The 16415-nt window shown below is 46.6% G+C and overlaps 1 protein-coding gene across 10 annotated transcripts in view; it reads right to left on the bottom strand.

The window, feature by feature from the left end:
• Positions 1 to 6907, bottom strand: part of FGFR2 (fibroblast growth factor receptor 2) — an 80432-nt gene extending 73525 nt beyond the window's left edge. For 2 of the 10 annotated variants that reach the window (XM_063163085.1, XM_063163086.1), the window contains exon 1: positions 2382 to 2654. In XM_063163085.1, the coding sequence (XP_063019155.1) occupies positions 2382 to 2556 (175 nt within the window). In that variant the 5' untranslated portion in view covers positions 2557 to 2654. Of the gene's footprint in view, positions 1 to 2381; positions 2655 to 4814; positions 5286 to 6842 lie in introns of those variants that run through there. The other 8 variants (XM_063163088.1, XM_063163087.1, XM_063163089.1 and 5 more) reach the window with 8 other exon arrangements.
• Positions 6908 to 16415: the final 9508 nt, after the last annotated feature.

The raw sequence follows: 16415 nt of genomic DNA, 5'->3' as shown, positions 1-16415 counted from the left end.
TATTTTCTCTGTTACACCCAGAGGAACAAATCTCAATTCCTGTTGATGTTGTCTACAGCACTTCCAATAGTCTGAGTCACTACGACAATAAACAATAACAATCCAAGCACCTTGTATTAAAAATAAATAAATAAAAGCAGACAATTCAGGGCATGTCTGTGAAGGAAGAGTCAGGAGCAGATCAGCAAATGTCACAAAGGTCACGGCCCTGCCGACCTCCTCAGCTGGCATGAAATGTCATAGCTCTAATGACTGCAGTCAGCACCCCCACTGAAAATTTACATTATTGCAGCACCTGACCCCCCAAATTAGCTGTGTCCAAAACAGCATTTACTAAATTAAAAAAGAAGTCTGCTCTGTCTTTGAAGAGATCTTTTGAAGGGCTTTTTTGGTTTGGGCTTGGAGAGCTTGTGGGTGGCAGTGATAGAACCCAGAGAAGGTGACTGTGTAAAAACTTGGTTGTGTTTTGGTTTGTTTTTTCTTATCAAAGGGTTTCATGAAATACATAAAGGAGGTTTTATTTCCCAAATCTCAGATATAAATCCCACACAATTCCCTGTATTCTGCAGCATAAAAGCTCTTATTATGCTATTAACTTAGAAGCGTTTTCTGATTTTTTTTCTTGTTTCTGGTAATGATTTGGGTTCTCACATCTAAAATTGTTTCACATCAGTAACATTCCTGCCCAGGAAAGAAGTTTTAAATCTTTTCTAACAATTTACTCTTTGATAAAACCCAGATTCCACCCCCAACATATTTAGTGTGTAAGAGACAAACTCAAACAGTGCTTTCCAAAATAAAAAAAGCTATTCTTTCCCTGAAAAGTTACAAAATTACCAGTCACCATCCAAAAAATATTACTTTTCTTCCTGTAAAACACTTCACCAGTCTTCAAATACATTATTTCTGACTTAACCCCAAAAACTAGGGGACCTTACTACAAAGCTAGTCTGAAACCAGAATTATCCATGATTTTGTCATTCTCCTGAAAAGCCAAAAAGGCACCAGATGTTCAATTAACAAATCATACCGTAAGTGGCAACAAGAGTTGGGCTTTCTTTCTTTTTTAATTCTCAGGTTACCTTCTAAAGAGAGGAAAAAAAAAGGCATTTTTGCTATCAATCATCTCTGTGGCTGACAGATGACAATATTGCTATTCTTTGAGAATTTTTTTCAGGAACGTTTGCTAGGGCAGAGGGCTCATCATCTCTAAATAGTTCATCCCCTGCCATCAATAAAAATGTACTTGGAGTGGATTCTAAAAATGCGTTAGCTGGTGACGTCTATTTTTAGAGGCAGTGGATAGAAACAAATAAGTTTTGCATGAAGAATTATTAAATAAAAACCAAGCTGCGTCCACGGACATGTGTAGTAGAATGTGTAAAGGCCAAACTCTCTGCAGCAAGCTTGCCAGCTCAGAAATGCTCTGTGGACTATTAGATCATCTTGACAGCTGAGTTATTGGAACTGTGATCACTCCTCCAAAAGACAGATACAACCTTATGAAAGAAGCCTCACTTCCTCCCCCAGATGCTCAGAGAGCAGGAATGATCCAGCACAACACAGCAAAATCATTCTTCAACACAATCAGCCCACAACAATAAAAAAACAGCCCCTCCTAAGCTCTCCAGAGAAGAAAACCACTTTGCAAAGCTTGAGGAACAGACAAACCAAGAAGAACATACCAACAAGTGCAGGCTAAAAATAGGACATTTTTTCAAAACACCTCTTTCAACGTGAAGGTCTAGAATGGCCTTTGCTCTCACAGCAATAAACTCCAGCCCTTCTATTGAGATCTCAACATTCACACCTCCAGAACTGGTGATCCAGACACTGCACCACCGATTGTGCCTGGACAGTAACAGCACCAGGGAAGTTTGTCCCGAGTGCAAACACCAACAAAGCTGCAATACCGTTTTTGCAGAGTGCCTGCAAAAATAAACATTCACAGATGAAAACTACCAAGATTCATTTTTCTCTGGACTCCTCAGGTTAAGACAATCCCAAAGAGCAGAGCAGCCACTCATCCGCTTCGTTCCTTGAGACAGCAACACACAACAGCACCAAAGTGCCACGGACTGGTTTCCTTAAAGACCCATTCCTGAAAACTTTCATCTGTGCACTTTGATTATACAACGTGATGACAGTCCCAAGTGAAATCACTGACACCACTGGCTTGCACAAGAATAAACAAACTCACGCTTGTACAAACACAGCCCGGGCGAGAGCAGGGAAAGTCAGAAACCGTAACTCTCCAGGGCTGCTCTGTTCCTTGCCTTAGATTTACCAGAGCACATGGAAAGATCTTGACTTCTATTTCAGATGTCCAAGAATTTAAAATTAAGTTCTTTTAAGGAATGAAGCATTCGAGAGTGATTTACCTTCGGGTTCCACCGTGGTGTCTTCAACAACTAAATTAAATGAAGGTCGAGCCAGGGAAAGTCCAGCCATGGTGACCACCACCAGGCAGATAAGGCAACCCGAATCCCAGCTGACCATCTTTTTAGAGTAAATTCCTGGTCCATTTCCATATCTCCATGTGGACTTTAATCCCATCTGAGCACCTCTAGAGAAGCATGGAGAGAAAGCTGTGCCTTCGGCCAGGGTAATGCCTCCTCCCTTGGAACGACGGCTGCTGCTGCGGGGAGGAGAGAGATTGAACACTGTCAGCAAAAACATCTCCAAACACAAACCAAAAACCTTCATAAAGCCTCAAATGGAGCTGAAGTGAGAGGGAGGGGAGCAGGAGGATGGGAAAAATAGTTTTCCAGCTTCAAGAATATGTGAAAAGTGAGTGACTTTTCATCTTCTGTTAGCAGTTTCCATCATCACCTGAGGCGTAACCAAGTCCTCCTTGTTTTCACAAAATCACTTCTCAGCACATATTGAGAGCTATTTTACTGACAGAAAAACATACAGGTTTTCAAAAATGAGAGGCACCCACATGTGCAGGCACATAACCTGTAATGCTACAAAATTACCACAATTATACAAATTATATTCTTGTTATTGTTTGAAGGTTTATGTAAGTTTGCCTTGTTTTTCATTCCTTCACCTAGGCAGTTCTGCAGCCAGATGAATTTGCAGGAATTCAGTAATTTTCCACAAGAAAAACAGTTGAAAAAATATACTGCTTAGACTTGGAAAAATCTGTGAGACTATTTCAACTCAGGACTTCCAGCTCCCCAATGGAGGTACCTTCTTCTGACTCAGTTTAGTGTCCTCTGGAAGCCCCTGAGTCCTGGGCAGGTGAAAGGCTCAAGTCTTTGCAGTGATATTGGTTTGCTACGCTGCATTACAGGCAATGAAAACCTGGATAAAATATGGTATAGATTGCTATTTCATAGGAGACCTGCCCAGCACCACTTTCCATCCATACCTGCCAAGCCATGTGCACAAAACTTTCTTTGCTCAGTCTCTCAATGATGCTTATTGAGATAGACTTTTTTTTTCCCCCACCTCCGAAAAATATATCTTATTCATAATAAAATGAATTTAAATGGATGGATTTAAGTGGTAATCCAGCCATGGTCTGACAGAGAAGTGGCACCAAAGGAACTGGCACTCCCTTCAGGGGACCCTGTTGCCTCCACACTGAGATGATGCCAGGTGAGGGTCACAAGAGCATCCTCCTCACAGGGTGATTAAACAGCTCAAGCAGAAAATTAGACCTGATTTTCCGCTTCAGAAATAAAAGCAAAACCTCAGTAAATGGATAAAACAAGTAACTGCAGCAATTGTTCTAATCTGGTCAATGATTCATCTTAGATGTGATGAAACTCAACTGAAATTTGGAGAGCGCTTGTCTGGAAGGGGAAAAAATAACACAAAACCTCTTTTTCCCTCCTGCCCTCAACACTTGAAAATTAAAAAACAAAAACAAAAAAAAAAAAGTAAGGGAGTGTGGAGATAAATAAACCTTCTCCAAATTCCTTGTCATCGGGATTTGGTGTGGTACCTCAACAAGCTGAAACAGGGACACAGATTCTCCTTTTATAAAGCCAACCATTTAAAGAGCTGATTCTGATTTTTATTAGCCTTGTGCTAGCTGCCACAAAGTTCACAAACGCTGTTGAGGCATCTTTTATCTTGGGTACTATACTCAGTAACTTCTGGAGTCAGTAGAAACAGGTTTTGGATGGCATAAAGAAGTCACCTGAGGAAAACAATACAAGGTGAATCCCTGCTACTTCAGGACAAGCTTTTCCCAACTCGGTTGGTATCACCTCAAAGCCCTGTCCCTCCTGTAAAGATTTCAGCCTGGCTCCAGCACCCCAGACCACAAGCTAGCAACTGCCATTAAATTTCCAGTGAAAACACCACCAGACCACTGCACAAACATTTGCCAAGAGCTTGCCCAGCCCTTCTCTAAATAAGCACAGAGCAGGTGTAGAGCTGAAGAGAGCTCTGTCTTTGGGACCAGTCTGTGTGTGGAGCAGGATGGAGCAAACCCCCCTGGATGCCACCACCCAGCTCCACTGCCCTGCAGCTCAGTTTATCCAGCTGTAAAGTGGGTAGAAACCCCTCATTAACAGCCTGGCTGTAATGCTGATTTAATTTCCATAAATCATCCTATAAACTCCGATTAAGGTCTATGTTGATAAATGCAAAATCCCATCATGGTTTTGCAGAAAGAAAACATACCAGAAGGCCAGTGTGTATTTCAGACTCCAAGAGCATTAATTCCGCTGACATTCCTTCAGTTTCAGATTTTCAGGCTACACTAAACCCCACTGAAAGCACATTTGTGGTTCCTATCCTCATCCTAAAGCCAGAAGTGGAGCACAAGGCTCCTTGGCCCCGCGTCTCCTCACCTGAAGACTTTTGTTGCCTCCTGCACCTCAACATCTGCCGGCAGAAAGAAGGGATTCTTCACCCACAGGGCAGCAGCAAAGCCAAAATCCCGGCTTGTGAAGGTGCAACAACGCAAAAATCAGAGCTCTGCACCCATCCATGGAGCCAAAGCACTCTAGCACCAGGACAGCAAACAGGCTTCAATTTCAAGGGTTGCCCTCTCCCAAAAGAAGTGGAGTCCAGCGAAGATGAAACGAAACCAAATTCTTTTCGTAGTTTAATTGCCAGAGTTGCCGGGGGACGAGTCCCTGGAAAGACCTCCTGTGCTGGATAATTATGTACCTCTATCTCAATGTTTGGAACACAGCCCCAGCATGCTTTTTGGCCTCCACAATTCTGGCTTCCTGACTACAATACCATAATCCCTCCTGGAGTCTCAGACTCAGTGAAAGCCACACGTAGTGTTTATTTTTCCCCTTGAAAGGGAACTCTGTCTCTCTTCTCAGCCTACACTTTGGGGAGGAGTTGTCAGCCCCCAATGATTGATGGCTCTCCTTGCCACTCGCTCATCAAGTCAATTTTCACCTCGTCACATACCTGCCCAAATTTTCTTTGCCAAACTGACAAGCATGGGAAAGCAGACTGGTTTGGGAGCCCAACCAAATTCCTCCAAGCTGTACTTCAGTTTAAACACACTCGCACACACAAACAAGTAGTACTTGTTCAGCAGTGGCATTAATTAAATTCAATGCTCAGTGTTCTTTTTAATCTACTTGCATTGTTGTTTATAAGATGTTTATCACTCCCCAGGGACAGTACGATTTGTAGAGTATGTTAACCAAATCAATACATTCCTCACTGTATAACTTTTCAGCATCTTTCTCAATTAGGCGGGGAAGAGCAAAATGTGAGTGAAATATGGACCTTCCCTCCACAAAGAAACCTCAAGCGCTCTAAAAGCCCAGTATCTTCATCAGAAAAAATCCACGTAGATGAAGCTTTGAAGCTAACAGCTTCATGAACACGATTCCACTGACAGAGGAATTGTATATGGACAGAAAATGCAGAAATATACAACCGTCTATAAAAACATATATACACATATATATATAACAAGACTCTTCAGCAGAGTTCAATCTCCAAGCAAATCTGAGCATCACAGCTATTAAACATTAATTCTGAAGGACTAATGGGAACCGGCTGGCAGCTTCAGTACTTTTTCATTGTTTGAACTTCTTTCATTTGCTTTCCAGGACTATCCTGTTTTTCTCAAGTCTTTTGCCACCAAGAGATCGGGGAGGGGGGAAAAAAAATCTGCATTTTAATTGACATTCCAGAGAGCGGGAGAAGTCCAGAGGCTGCTGATTGCTGTCTATTCAGCCCAAACAGGCTTTTCAGATGAAAATGAGAAAAGGCTAGTGGAAGATTTACAGGGATTTGGTACAAAGGAGACAATAAAGTTTTAAATGTTGATAGCGTTTCACACCGAACGCATAATGGGTCCCGGTTTGAAGGGGCCGTTTTGCATTTAAATATATATTTCATTGATTTCTCTCCCCCCTTATCTCAGACGGGGCGCAGCACGGCGGGGCAGCACGGGGCTCCGAGCCGGGGCCGGGACCGAGCCGAGGCTGCTGCTCCGGGGCCGAGCTCCCCTTCCTCAGCCCGGGCTGCCTGTCCTGCTGTCACCGTCCCCAAAGACACCCGCGGGGATGCGGGGAAGGCAGCGGAACAGCGCTGCTGCTCGGGCTTCCCCCGCACCGCAGCGGCCACAGTGACCACAACCCGACCCGCAGCTCCTGCAGAGCGGAGCCCCGCACCGAGGGATCCCCGAGCCCCGCAGCGGCACATCCCGCTCCGAGCCCCGCACCGGGGGATCCCCGAGCCCGCACCGGCACATCCCGCCCCGAGCCCGCAGCGGCACATCCCGCTCCGAGCCCCGCACGGGGGATCCCCGAGCCCCGCGGAGTCGACAGCGCGGCGGGACCCCCAGCCCAGCCCAGCCCTGCCCGGGGCCGCCCCTTCCCCGGCCCGCCCGCTGCCTTTACCTGCGGCGAGAGCGCCGGGCGGGCTCCGCTGCGCGGCGGCTCCCGGGCTGGGGCGCGGTGCCGAGCGGCGGCTCCCGGGACGGGGCGAAAGCGCCGGCACTGCGGCCGCGCTCACTGCGCGGGCGGCCCCGGCTGGCGAGCCCGCAGCGGCGCAGCGCCGCGCATCCCCCGCGGGACGCGCCCGGGGCAGGCAGGAGGGCGGCGAGGCGAGGCAGGAGCCGGCCCGGCGCCCCGTCCCGTGCCGTGCCCTGGCTCGGCCGCAGCGGCTACCGCCTCAGAGGGGCGAGCCCGCCGTGCCCGGCGCCAGCTGCCTCCTCCCCCGCGCGGGCATCGCCGAGCAGCGCGCCGCGGGTCCCGCTCCGCTCCATCCAGCCGCCCGCCCCGAGCCGCCGCAGCTTTGTCACGCCGACGGCCCCCTCGGGTGGGAGGTGGGTTTTCTCTCCCCCCTTTCCCCGTCTCGGCGCACTCCTCCGGCTCCTTCCTCCTCCCCCGGTCACTCCCCCCGCTGCAACCCGAGCCGTTTCCTGGACGGCGCTGCCGGGCTCTGCCAATCGCCGCCGAGCCCCTTCCCCCGCCCGGCCCTCGGGGGTGCGGAGCCGGCAGCGCCCACCCCGCCCCAGGGTCGCGGATGCCCCCGCGGCGCGGAGCCGGAGCGCTCGGCGGCACCGGAGAGGGGCGGGAGGGGAGCGGGACCCCAGCTCCGGGCGCTGCCTGCCCGGGGAGCGGGACAGCTCATCCCGCGGGGCTGCCGGGGAGGAACCCCGAGCAGCTCCCGGACGGGCGCTCCGCTGAAAGATTTCCAGCGGGTTGGAAAGGAGAGGAAAGGAAAGTGGGGAGCGCGGAAAGCGCCCCCGCTGAGGGTGAGCCCCGGCTGCGGCACCGGCACCCCGGCGCTGGGCAGCATCTGCATCCTCACACGAAAATGGTACCAGCTCAAAAGCGGTCCTCGAAACCTCTCCTGAAGTGTTTCTGGCTCAGAAGCCATGGTTGGCCTGTGGCCAGTTCCATCTAGAGAGGGTGGTCGGATAACACCCGCTCCAAAAGTCACCTTCATGAGCGGCTCAGTCCAAAGCTTGATTGCAGCTGCGCCGTGAATTGGTCTGACAGGGCACATTTAATACCTGTGTGGTGCCCAAATGGGAAAAGTTGTCGAAAAGTTATGCAAACATCATTTGTTTGGACACACAGATTTAAAACTGCATAATATGGGTATTCAGAATTCAATATAGCTTAGCCTGATCCTTGCTTAATAAAACATTTCCTTCAGATACCATCAACTGAAAGGTTTTGAATATGGAGTCTGTGTAATGCTTGCTTGTGTAGAGTCAGCTTGACAACAAAATCAATAAGTGGTGGTTGCCTCAAATTTAATCAGTGTTGATCAATTTAATGTTACTTTATTTAAGCTCTACTGTACATTTTATATGGTGTGTGCAGTATTGATCAAGGGGATTTTCAAGGACTGAGGCCACACGTCATAGTGTAAGACTATTTACAAACACCTAGACACCAAAAACTTGAAAAGAAGTTTTCTGTAGAGTATGTACTTACCTCCCAGCATGTATTTTCCCACCACTACTGCAGTCTTTATGAGGGATGGCAGACAAATTTGTAATTGATTGGAAACACAGGTTTAGTTTTTTTGGTTTTGTGGAGGGTTTTTTGTTGTTCCTAAAGCAACAGACATCTGAATGTTCTAATTGAGAAGCTGAGATGTCACAGTCAAGATCCAATTTTCCCAGCACCGGGCATGTCCATCGCCCATTGAAAACATTGTTAACACATTCTCACATAAATTATTGTCTGGCACAGGAAGCTGCAATACCTTTCCCCATTCATCGATATCTTGGCATGCTCTGAAAGAAAAGGAAGCATTCCACTAAAAATGACAAATCAGAACACCTATTTCCAAGGTCTGGAAGCACTTGTCAGAATTTATTCTTTTGGAGGATGAAAAGATAGCAGTCTATCAATAGCAGCCTTTTCTCTTAAATGAGCCACATTCTCCTAAAGTGGCCCACAACAGCCCAGCTCCTCAATCTGAGAAAAGCAGAAGCATGTTTGGAATTAAAGGGGTGGGGGGGGAGATCAATTCTGTCATCATATTTAGGCTTCAAGAGATCTCAGTGGGCCCAGGGAGCCTTTCATAGCAGTTAGGCTGCTGAATGAGAGCATAATCTCTTTACAGTTTTTTCCTCCTCCTCTCAAAGTGGCTGGGATCCTTTCTGTGAGCCCTCCTGCACGTGAATGGTGTGGCTAATAAGCCTATTAATGAGGTTCCACAGCAGAGTGTGAATAGGTAAATAAGCCCCAATCTGTTGAGGTTCAGGAGCAAGGGCAGTAAAGCCATCATGAACTAAAGGTGACAGTTTGAACTGAAATAGGAACAACAGCTCCAGGTTTCAAGCGAAAGAATAGACAGACAAGGCACACATTCAGGCTCCTTCTACCCCCTACCGAGTCCTATTTTCTCTCCCATTCTTCCTCCTTTATAAAATGTCTTGAGTAGTCACCCATTTTTTCAAAAGCTCTTGAGACGTCCTTTTTCATCCTGGCAATGATACATCAATAGGGAGGAAGGAAAATGAGGACACCAATGCTCCTTTGCCCCGCAAGTTTCAAAAGCAGGAACAGCGCTGTGTGCCCTCGCATATGGAAGCGGGGGAGGAGAAAGAAAGTTAAATTGAATCTTTCAGCCCTGCCAGCTCTTTGTGGCTGCTGTCAGCCCAGCTCCGGTCCTCCCTCCGCACGCAGGCAGGGATGCAGTTAATGTTCAACAGGGGCAGGGTCCGAGCCCGGCTCCAGCTGCAGCGAGGGCACAGCTGGGCTCGGCCAAATCCCCAGCAGAGGGGAGGAGATGGATTCGTGCTGCCCAACATCTCTGTTACCTGCTGGGTACGGTGAAGATGTGCTCCTGGGCTGGACCAGCAGAGCCCAGCTCACCCACCAAAGCCCGGCTGGAAGGGATGAAGGCAGAAGGTTCAGCAGGTGACGAACAGCTCGAGAGATGGGGTGAGATGGGCAAGCAGCCCCTCCGAGTAATGTGGGAAAAGTCACCTCGGAAAAAAGCGCAGCACAGAGCTGCTGAGCGCTCTCAGTTCTGCTCCTCGCAGACTCTCTGACATTTCTTTCAAGTGTGGAGACATCAGGGCAGCCAGGGGACCCGGCTCTTCCATGGAATTGCAGCGAGGAAGCAGCCCCGGCTCCTGGCACGGTGCAGACAGATGGCAGGGGAGGCCGTGGGTACCCCGGGGAAGGAAGTTCTGCTGCACTGATCTGTTCTCCAGGTGCAGGACCTGCTAACATGCCGCAGCTCCATCTGATGAAAGCAGGAATAAAATACAAGAAGTTAAATTAGGGAAAAAAATGAAAGAAAATGAAAGCCCACACATTTAAGTCTTAGAGGTCTAAGAGGAGAAACTCCCTAGATCCAAATTCAACCTCACACATCACCGAGGATTTTCTCCATGAAAGACAATGGGAATCAACAATTCTTCCCTGTTATTCCAACTGTCCCATCCAAAAAATTTCTCCTACCCATGCTAGATATGATTAAATGCTTGTCTAAGATTTATTTTTATTTTTTAATTTTTTTTTCTTTGAACTTCTTCCAAAGCTAAGTGTCTAAACCCAACCTTTGGCAGGTAAAATATTTACCTGGTTTCCAAAGTGTTTATCGTTCTCTTTCCAGGCATCTTCAAATTCCTTTTTAGGGTACCAAGGAGCAAATCATAGGAACCCACTTCTGAAAGAGACAGGCAAAGTTACTCTATAGATTTTTCAGTGTCTTTAGGAAAAGTAATTTCATACAAAAGCAACCCCATTCTAAAATAAAAGCTACTGCTAAAAGAGAGTCTTCCCTGAGTAGTTGTCACCAGGTATTACTTCAAGAGGCTGCTAAACTGAAAAATTGAGATAAAAATTAATTATTTTAATGCAAATAAATCCAATAATTATCAACGAAAGTGTGAAACAGGTGGGCTACCAAGTTCTTTTGCAGGAAAACGTGTATGGGAAGGGGGGGTTGCAGTTCCTGGCCCAACAAAGGATAGTTTTACTGGGTGTTTATCAAACAAGGAAACCTCATTTTTGGTTAAGCTAGAGAAGGGGGCAAATTAAGTGCTTTTGTCTATCAATTTTTTGATCTTCCTCGACATTATGAACAGCTGAATATTCTAGAAAATACTTCTTCAGGCAGTAAGGCTAAGTAGTTGAGAAAAAAAATCTTATTTTGACTGCTGCTTTGTCAATGTCTTGTAATGGCATTTGAGTATCAACACTCCCCTTGGATTGTTATGCCTTGTAGCCATGTAACCTTTCTGCTGCTCCTCTCATTTTGTGCGTCTTAAGGAAAATATTCCAAACAAATATTTGTTGTTTTCATTACAGTGTTGCAAGATATATTTAAACAGGAAATATGATGTGTTTTGAGCAGGGTATTACACTGGGATCCTGGACATTCAATGATTTCTGTCCTTCTCCATTGGCTTTCCTGGGAAAGGCACTTAATTTGTCTGTGTCCAAGCTCTCCAGCTATGAAATGAGAATAATAGATGCTTCCTGTCTCCCACCCTTTATCCAGTTCATCTATTTAGATGGTAAGCTCCTCATCTCTGACCATGTTTTTATGCATGGCTTAGAACAATAGGGCACTGATCTCAGCTGGAACCTCCAGGCGCTTCCATAATGCAAATATTGAATACTAACTAATCAAAATAAAAGAAAATCCTCCATTTATTATGTATTCCCTCATAAAGAATTTGTCACACACTGTCCTGGTAGAGCACCCCTGACTCTTGGGGAGCAGTATAATTTCTAAACAGTGGAAAGCAGCATCCATTGGAGAAGATCTTTTAGCAGTGATCTCCTTTAAAGCAGACTGCAGAGAAACCCTGTGAATAAACTTCTGAGTGCTGAGCAGGGCACAGCAAGACAGAGCCAGACTTGTAAAAACGAGAAGACAAAGGCTGCAAAGAATATTTCTCCCTCTGTTACAGAACTTGGGTATATTTTGCTTGTTGGCCCAAGCACTTCTCATTTCTGTTTCCAGCTGATCAATACTGGTTTGCTTTACTGGAGCCCTGTGTCTCGCTGGACCCGCTGTGGCTGTGGCAGCTTCCCCTGCAGTGTTACATCAGATCAGATTCCTCTCTGGTGACACCGCAGGGTTCAGCAGAGGTGCTCCAACTTCCAGGCACAGCCTGGGAGCGGGAGGTGTGAAGTCAGCCTCACACCAGGGCTCGTGTTACAGCTCAAACCCTGGAAGGAGCAGCAAACTGGAAGGCAGGAACCCACAGTGTGGGCACTCTGTTCTTTCTGGGCAGGACCCAGCTGTCCCACAGCACCAAATCCCAGCAGATCCCTCCTGCTTCCCAAATCCTCTGCTGCAGTGCCAAGCTCTGCGTTTCCAGTTCTCTCTCCCACAGGCCCAGGTGCAGACACAAGCAGGCACAGTCACTCTGTAGCAGTTAAAAATGTAAAATAAAAGTAATTCTCCTACTTCCCACCTTGGGTAATAAAGCACTAAATGCCTACAACTATTTCCCTGCCTCATTCTTCTTAACCCTCAAACATCTTTCAAGTCAGCATTCTCCAGGCAGTTAATATTCTTTCTCCTCTCCCCATCCTTTGCACATAATTTCCCTTCCCTATCTCCTACCATAGTTTTCACAGGAATTTGCTTCTTCCTTTCTGTGTCTCTCTCAGTGAAAGCCATGCCTTTTATCAGCTCCAGTCCCCACTGGATGGCCTCCTCCTCCACTTTGCCAGGTGATTGTGGTACCCACAATTTCTCTGGATTGCCTTGGAAAGTAGCCAGTGATCCGCCCAAGAAAGTCTCCACATAAACAGAGATGCATCGAGGTTTAACAGCCCTCATTTCTTAACTCTGTAACCATGTTCACAAGCTGCAGTCCCCAAAAATGGGATGGCAAGGTGATGGTCAGGTAGATAAAGTCCAAAGACAATTTGATTCAGGGATGGAGAGTTGCTTAAAGCAAAGTCACAGAAAGGTTTCCCACACTCAGACCCAAAGTGTCCTTTTCCCTGCTCCCACAGACCCAGAAACACCCTTTTCTCCTTCATTCTTCTCTGTTTTAAATAAAGGGTTGCAGGGAAGCTTGCTTTGCATGAAATCCAGACTTGCATTACTGAATATTCATATGCATATGAATGAATATTCATATATGTATAAACACACAGCCATATTTCAGGGCTTGAAGAGAAGGCCTGCTTTTGATTTAGATAGCCAAGCTGAGGTCAGATTCCATTTCTTAAAGGACAGCAAAGGTCGTGTTGGTGACTGCTGGATGAGAAAAACCCAAAACCCCTCATGCTGCTCTCCTGATGCCAACTGAGCAGAGATCCTGCTGGAGACTCCCAGGGCTGCTGAGCTCAGTGGGTCAGGAAATGTTTTGCACTGTGGGTACAAGTAAAGAGGCCAGAAACTTGATTACAGGGGAGACTTAGTTAAATATTCACTGGGATTCATTATGTGAAAACCACTAGAAAGGAACAAGTTTCTACAGGAAGGGTAGGGCTGTTTTATTCTTGCTTCTGCTGTGAAATGCTCCTGGTGGCTGCCGAGCCCAGCTGCTGTCCTCTAGTGGGAGGAATACAGCAGGTCCGTGAGGATGTGCAGCAATGCTTTTGCTGGTTTTTAATCCTGGTGCTCCTTTAATTTCCCAAGGAGACCCTTTTAGACCTGTCCCACAGGTGTCCCCCATGGGGGTTTCATGACAAATAGCCTCTCCCTACCTCCCCCAGCTGGATGGGTCACAAAATTTTGCAGGTCCTTTGAAAAGGATCATGATGTTGGTTGGTGACAAATGATAAATCTCAAAAATCTCTTCTAAGAAAAAGATTTTACACAGGGCTCCAAATTTTTGGAATATTCATCCTCCTTACCTGCAAATTAGAGCAGCAACACATCTGAAAGCAACAAATTCAATTTTGGCCACAAAGGACAAGAAAAGGGTAGTAAGGAGTGAGGAACTGGAGAAACACTGATCCCAGATTTATAGAAAGCATTAGCTCTAAAAAGAGTTTTTCATGGCATGCAAAAGGTGAAATCCTGTGTTGGCCAGCAATGTAGCTCTGCCTTAAAAACATACAAGGCAATTTCTCTCCTGTAAATTTTATTCCCTGAAGCCTTACATTCAGCAATCTACTTTCTGAGGGGAAAAAAAAAAAAAAAAAAAAAAAAAAAAAAGAAAGAAAATATAGGCATCAGCAGTCCCGCCCTGCTCCACATGTAGCAACAAGCTCGCGGTTAATTCTAGAAAACAGAGAAACTGAAACATTTTAAACAGAAACTGCTGTGATCACCAGAGTACAACCAAGGGGGGTGGTGGGGGGGGGAGGAACAAGCAGTGAAAAATTGAGCTAAAAGCAAAGGAGCTGCATTTGTAATAGTGTTCAACAGGAAAAACATAATTTATAGATAAGAAATAATGCAGGTTTAACCCTGTCTCTGCAAACAAACAGGCAGGAGCAACTACAAGCAATGGGTCTCTTTCCATGCCACAGGGGTCAAGAGAAGGGACAAAAGGGAAAAGAAGCTGAAGGAGGAAAGGAAGGGGCTCATATGGTGCTGCCCCTAAAACTGCCGTGGAGCCAGGACGTGATGGGGAAATACAAAGTTTCTTTGGGGAATACAGGGTTTCTTTTCTTTCTTCATTCCTGCCTTGAATACCCCAGGTTCTGTTGGTTTAAGGGGTAAGGAGGAGATCAGGAGTGTTTTCCAGAGGCATGTGAAAAATGGGGTTAACCCCCACTTTCCTCGGGGAGCAACTGGCAAAAGATCCCAGAGGAAAATCATTCTATGATCCCATGTGCTTAGAGACAGCCAGCTGCTTTGTGCTCCAGGAAAATCTCTCTGGTCATTGGATATGTTAAATGCTGGGTTTGGTACTGAGACTTCCTTTTCTTGGATGCTGAGAAGATCACCAAACTGGCCCAGCAGAAAAAAAACCTCCTAATGCCCTTGCATCCAAAACTCTGGCAAATTTGCCACCCATTTGGAGCTCTTCTGTTAATAGAGAGAATGGTGGGAGAAGGGAATTAATTCTAACATTCCATATTAGAATCATGGAATGGGTCGAGTTGAAAGAACGTTTAAAGGCCAGCTAGTCCAACTTCCCCTGCCATGGGCACCTTCCACTGTCCCAGGCTGCTCCAAACCCTGTCCAGCCTGGCCTTGGACACTTCAGGGATGGGGCAGCCACAGCTTCTGTGAGTGCTGGGTCATGTCCAGTTTTCCTCCCCCTTTCCACAGAGCTGCAGAATGGGATAAGCCTGATGCTGGAGGAGAGGCAGGAGCCTCCAGGCACTGCAGACCCCACTCCTGGGGGGCTGTGCTGCCTCTCCCTGTGGGATCTGTGGGCTGGGAGCTGAATCTCATCACCAGAGCAGTGAGGAGAAGCAGTGCACAGCTGTTTGCATGATACATGTCTTGGGAATAAATAAACCTCATCTCCAGCACTGCTGCTTTCTAAACATCTATAGAGACGTGCATTCACTCCAAACATTCAGAAAATAAACAGAAAGGGAGCTCAGAAAACCCTCCTCCAGCCAAAACACAGCCCTGCAAAAGTGTCATCTCTCAACAGAATCCAAAATCTCATCAGACCCTGAAATTTGTATTTTTAAGAAATCCTGTCTCCATTTTCTGATGCAGAGACACCTCAGAGGCTCTAGGCATAGGTTTCCTAAGCCTGATGAAGGTTTTTCCACAAATACTGGGAGGCAGAAGGAGGTAAAGAATAGTTAAATGCAGCACAATTGAAAATTAGCTCAAAATGCCTCAAGCTGCAATTCAGATGGATTACAAGATAACCTCAGTAGTTTCAAGAATGTAACAAGAACAGCCCTAAATCGACATAAATACTTGCTCAACCATTTTCATCATAGGATTAATGTCAGATTTTTTTTTTTCTTTTTTTTTTTGCTTTTCTCTTGTGGCATTAAAACCATTCTCCAGCTTTTATTTTTTGGCAAAGCATTTGTAGTTACTGGGAAAGGGAGATGAGAATGGTGATGAGCAGGGGCAGTGGGGTCTGTACCTCCTCTGGAGAGTGGGAATGGAGCTGGGCAGGTGAGGTTTGGTGCTGGTGGGTGCACCTGGGGCATTTGCTGGGGTTTGGAGGGCAGATAGGCAGATGCCTCCTGCCAACCTTCTTTGTTTTTACCCGCTGAGTTTTGTCACAAGGCAGCTGTGACCATTTTCACTGCTTTCTTGAAGGTTTTTGTTTAAGTCCTGGTGAGCCATGCCCACGCTACATTCCCACTCAGCAGCACTGACAGCCCCAGAAGCCCTTTATTCTGGGGTAACTTCTGGAGATTTCTTTATACTCAGAGAAAAAAAAATCCCCAGACAGCCACCTGTGGCCTCTGGGATAAATTTGTGCTTTATGGTCGCCCGCAAGCTGGCCTGGAGACACACCCTTGCTTGCTGGAGTACCGATAAGCTTCCAAGGACTTCAAAGGGATTGCTGAAGCAGACTGCAGTGGATTCCTGCAGAAATGTAATGCACAGCATGTGTCTGAGGGGATGGAGAAGAGCTGGGGTGGTTT

Source organism: Melospiza melodia, chromosome 9 (assembly GCF_035770615.1).
Source record: "Melospiza melodia melodia isolate bMelMel2 chromosome 9, bMelMel2.pri, whole genome shotgun sequence".
NCBI classification, from domain to species: Eukaryota; Metazoa; Chordata; class Aves; order Passeriformes; family Passerellidae; genus Melospiza; species Melospiza melodia.
This window is presented reverse-complemented; position numbering and strand designations above follow the sequence as displayed.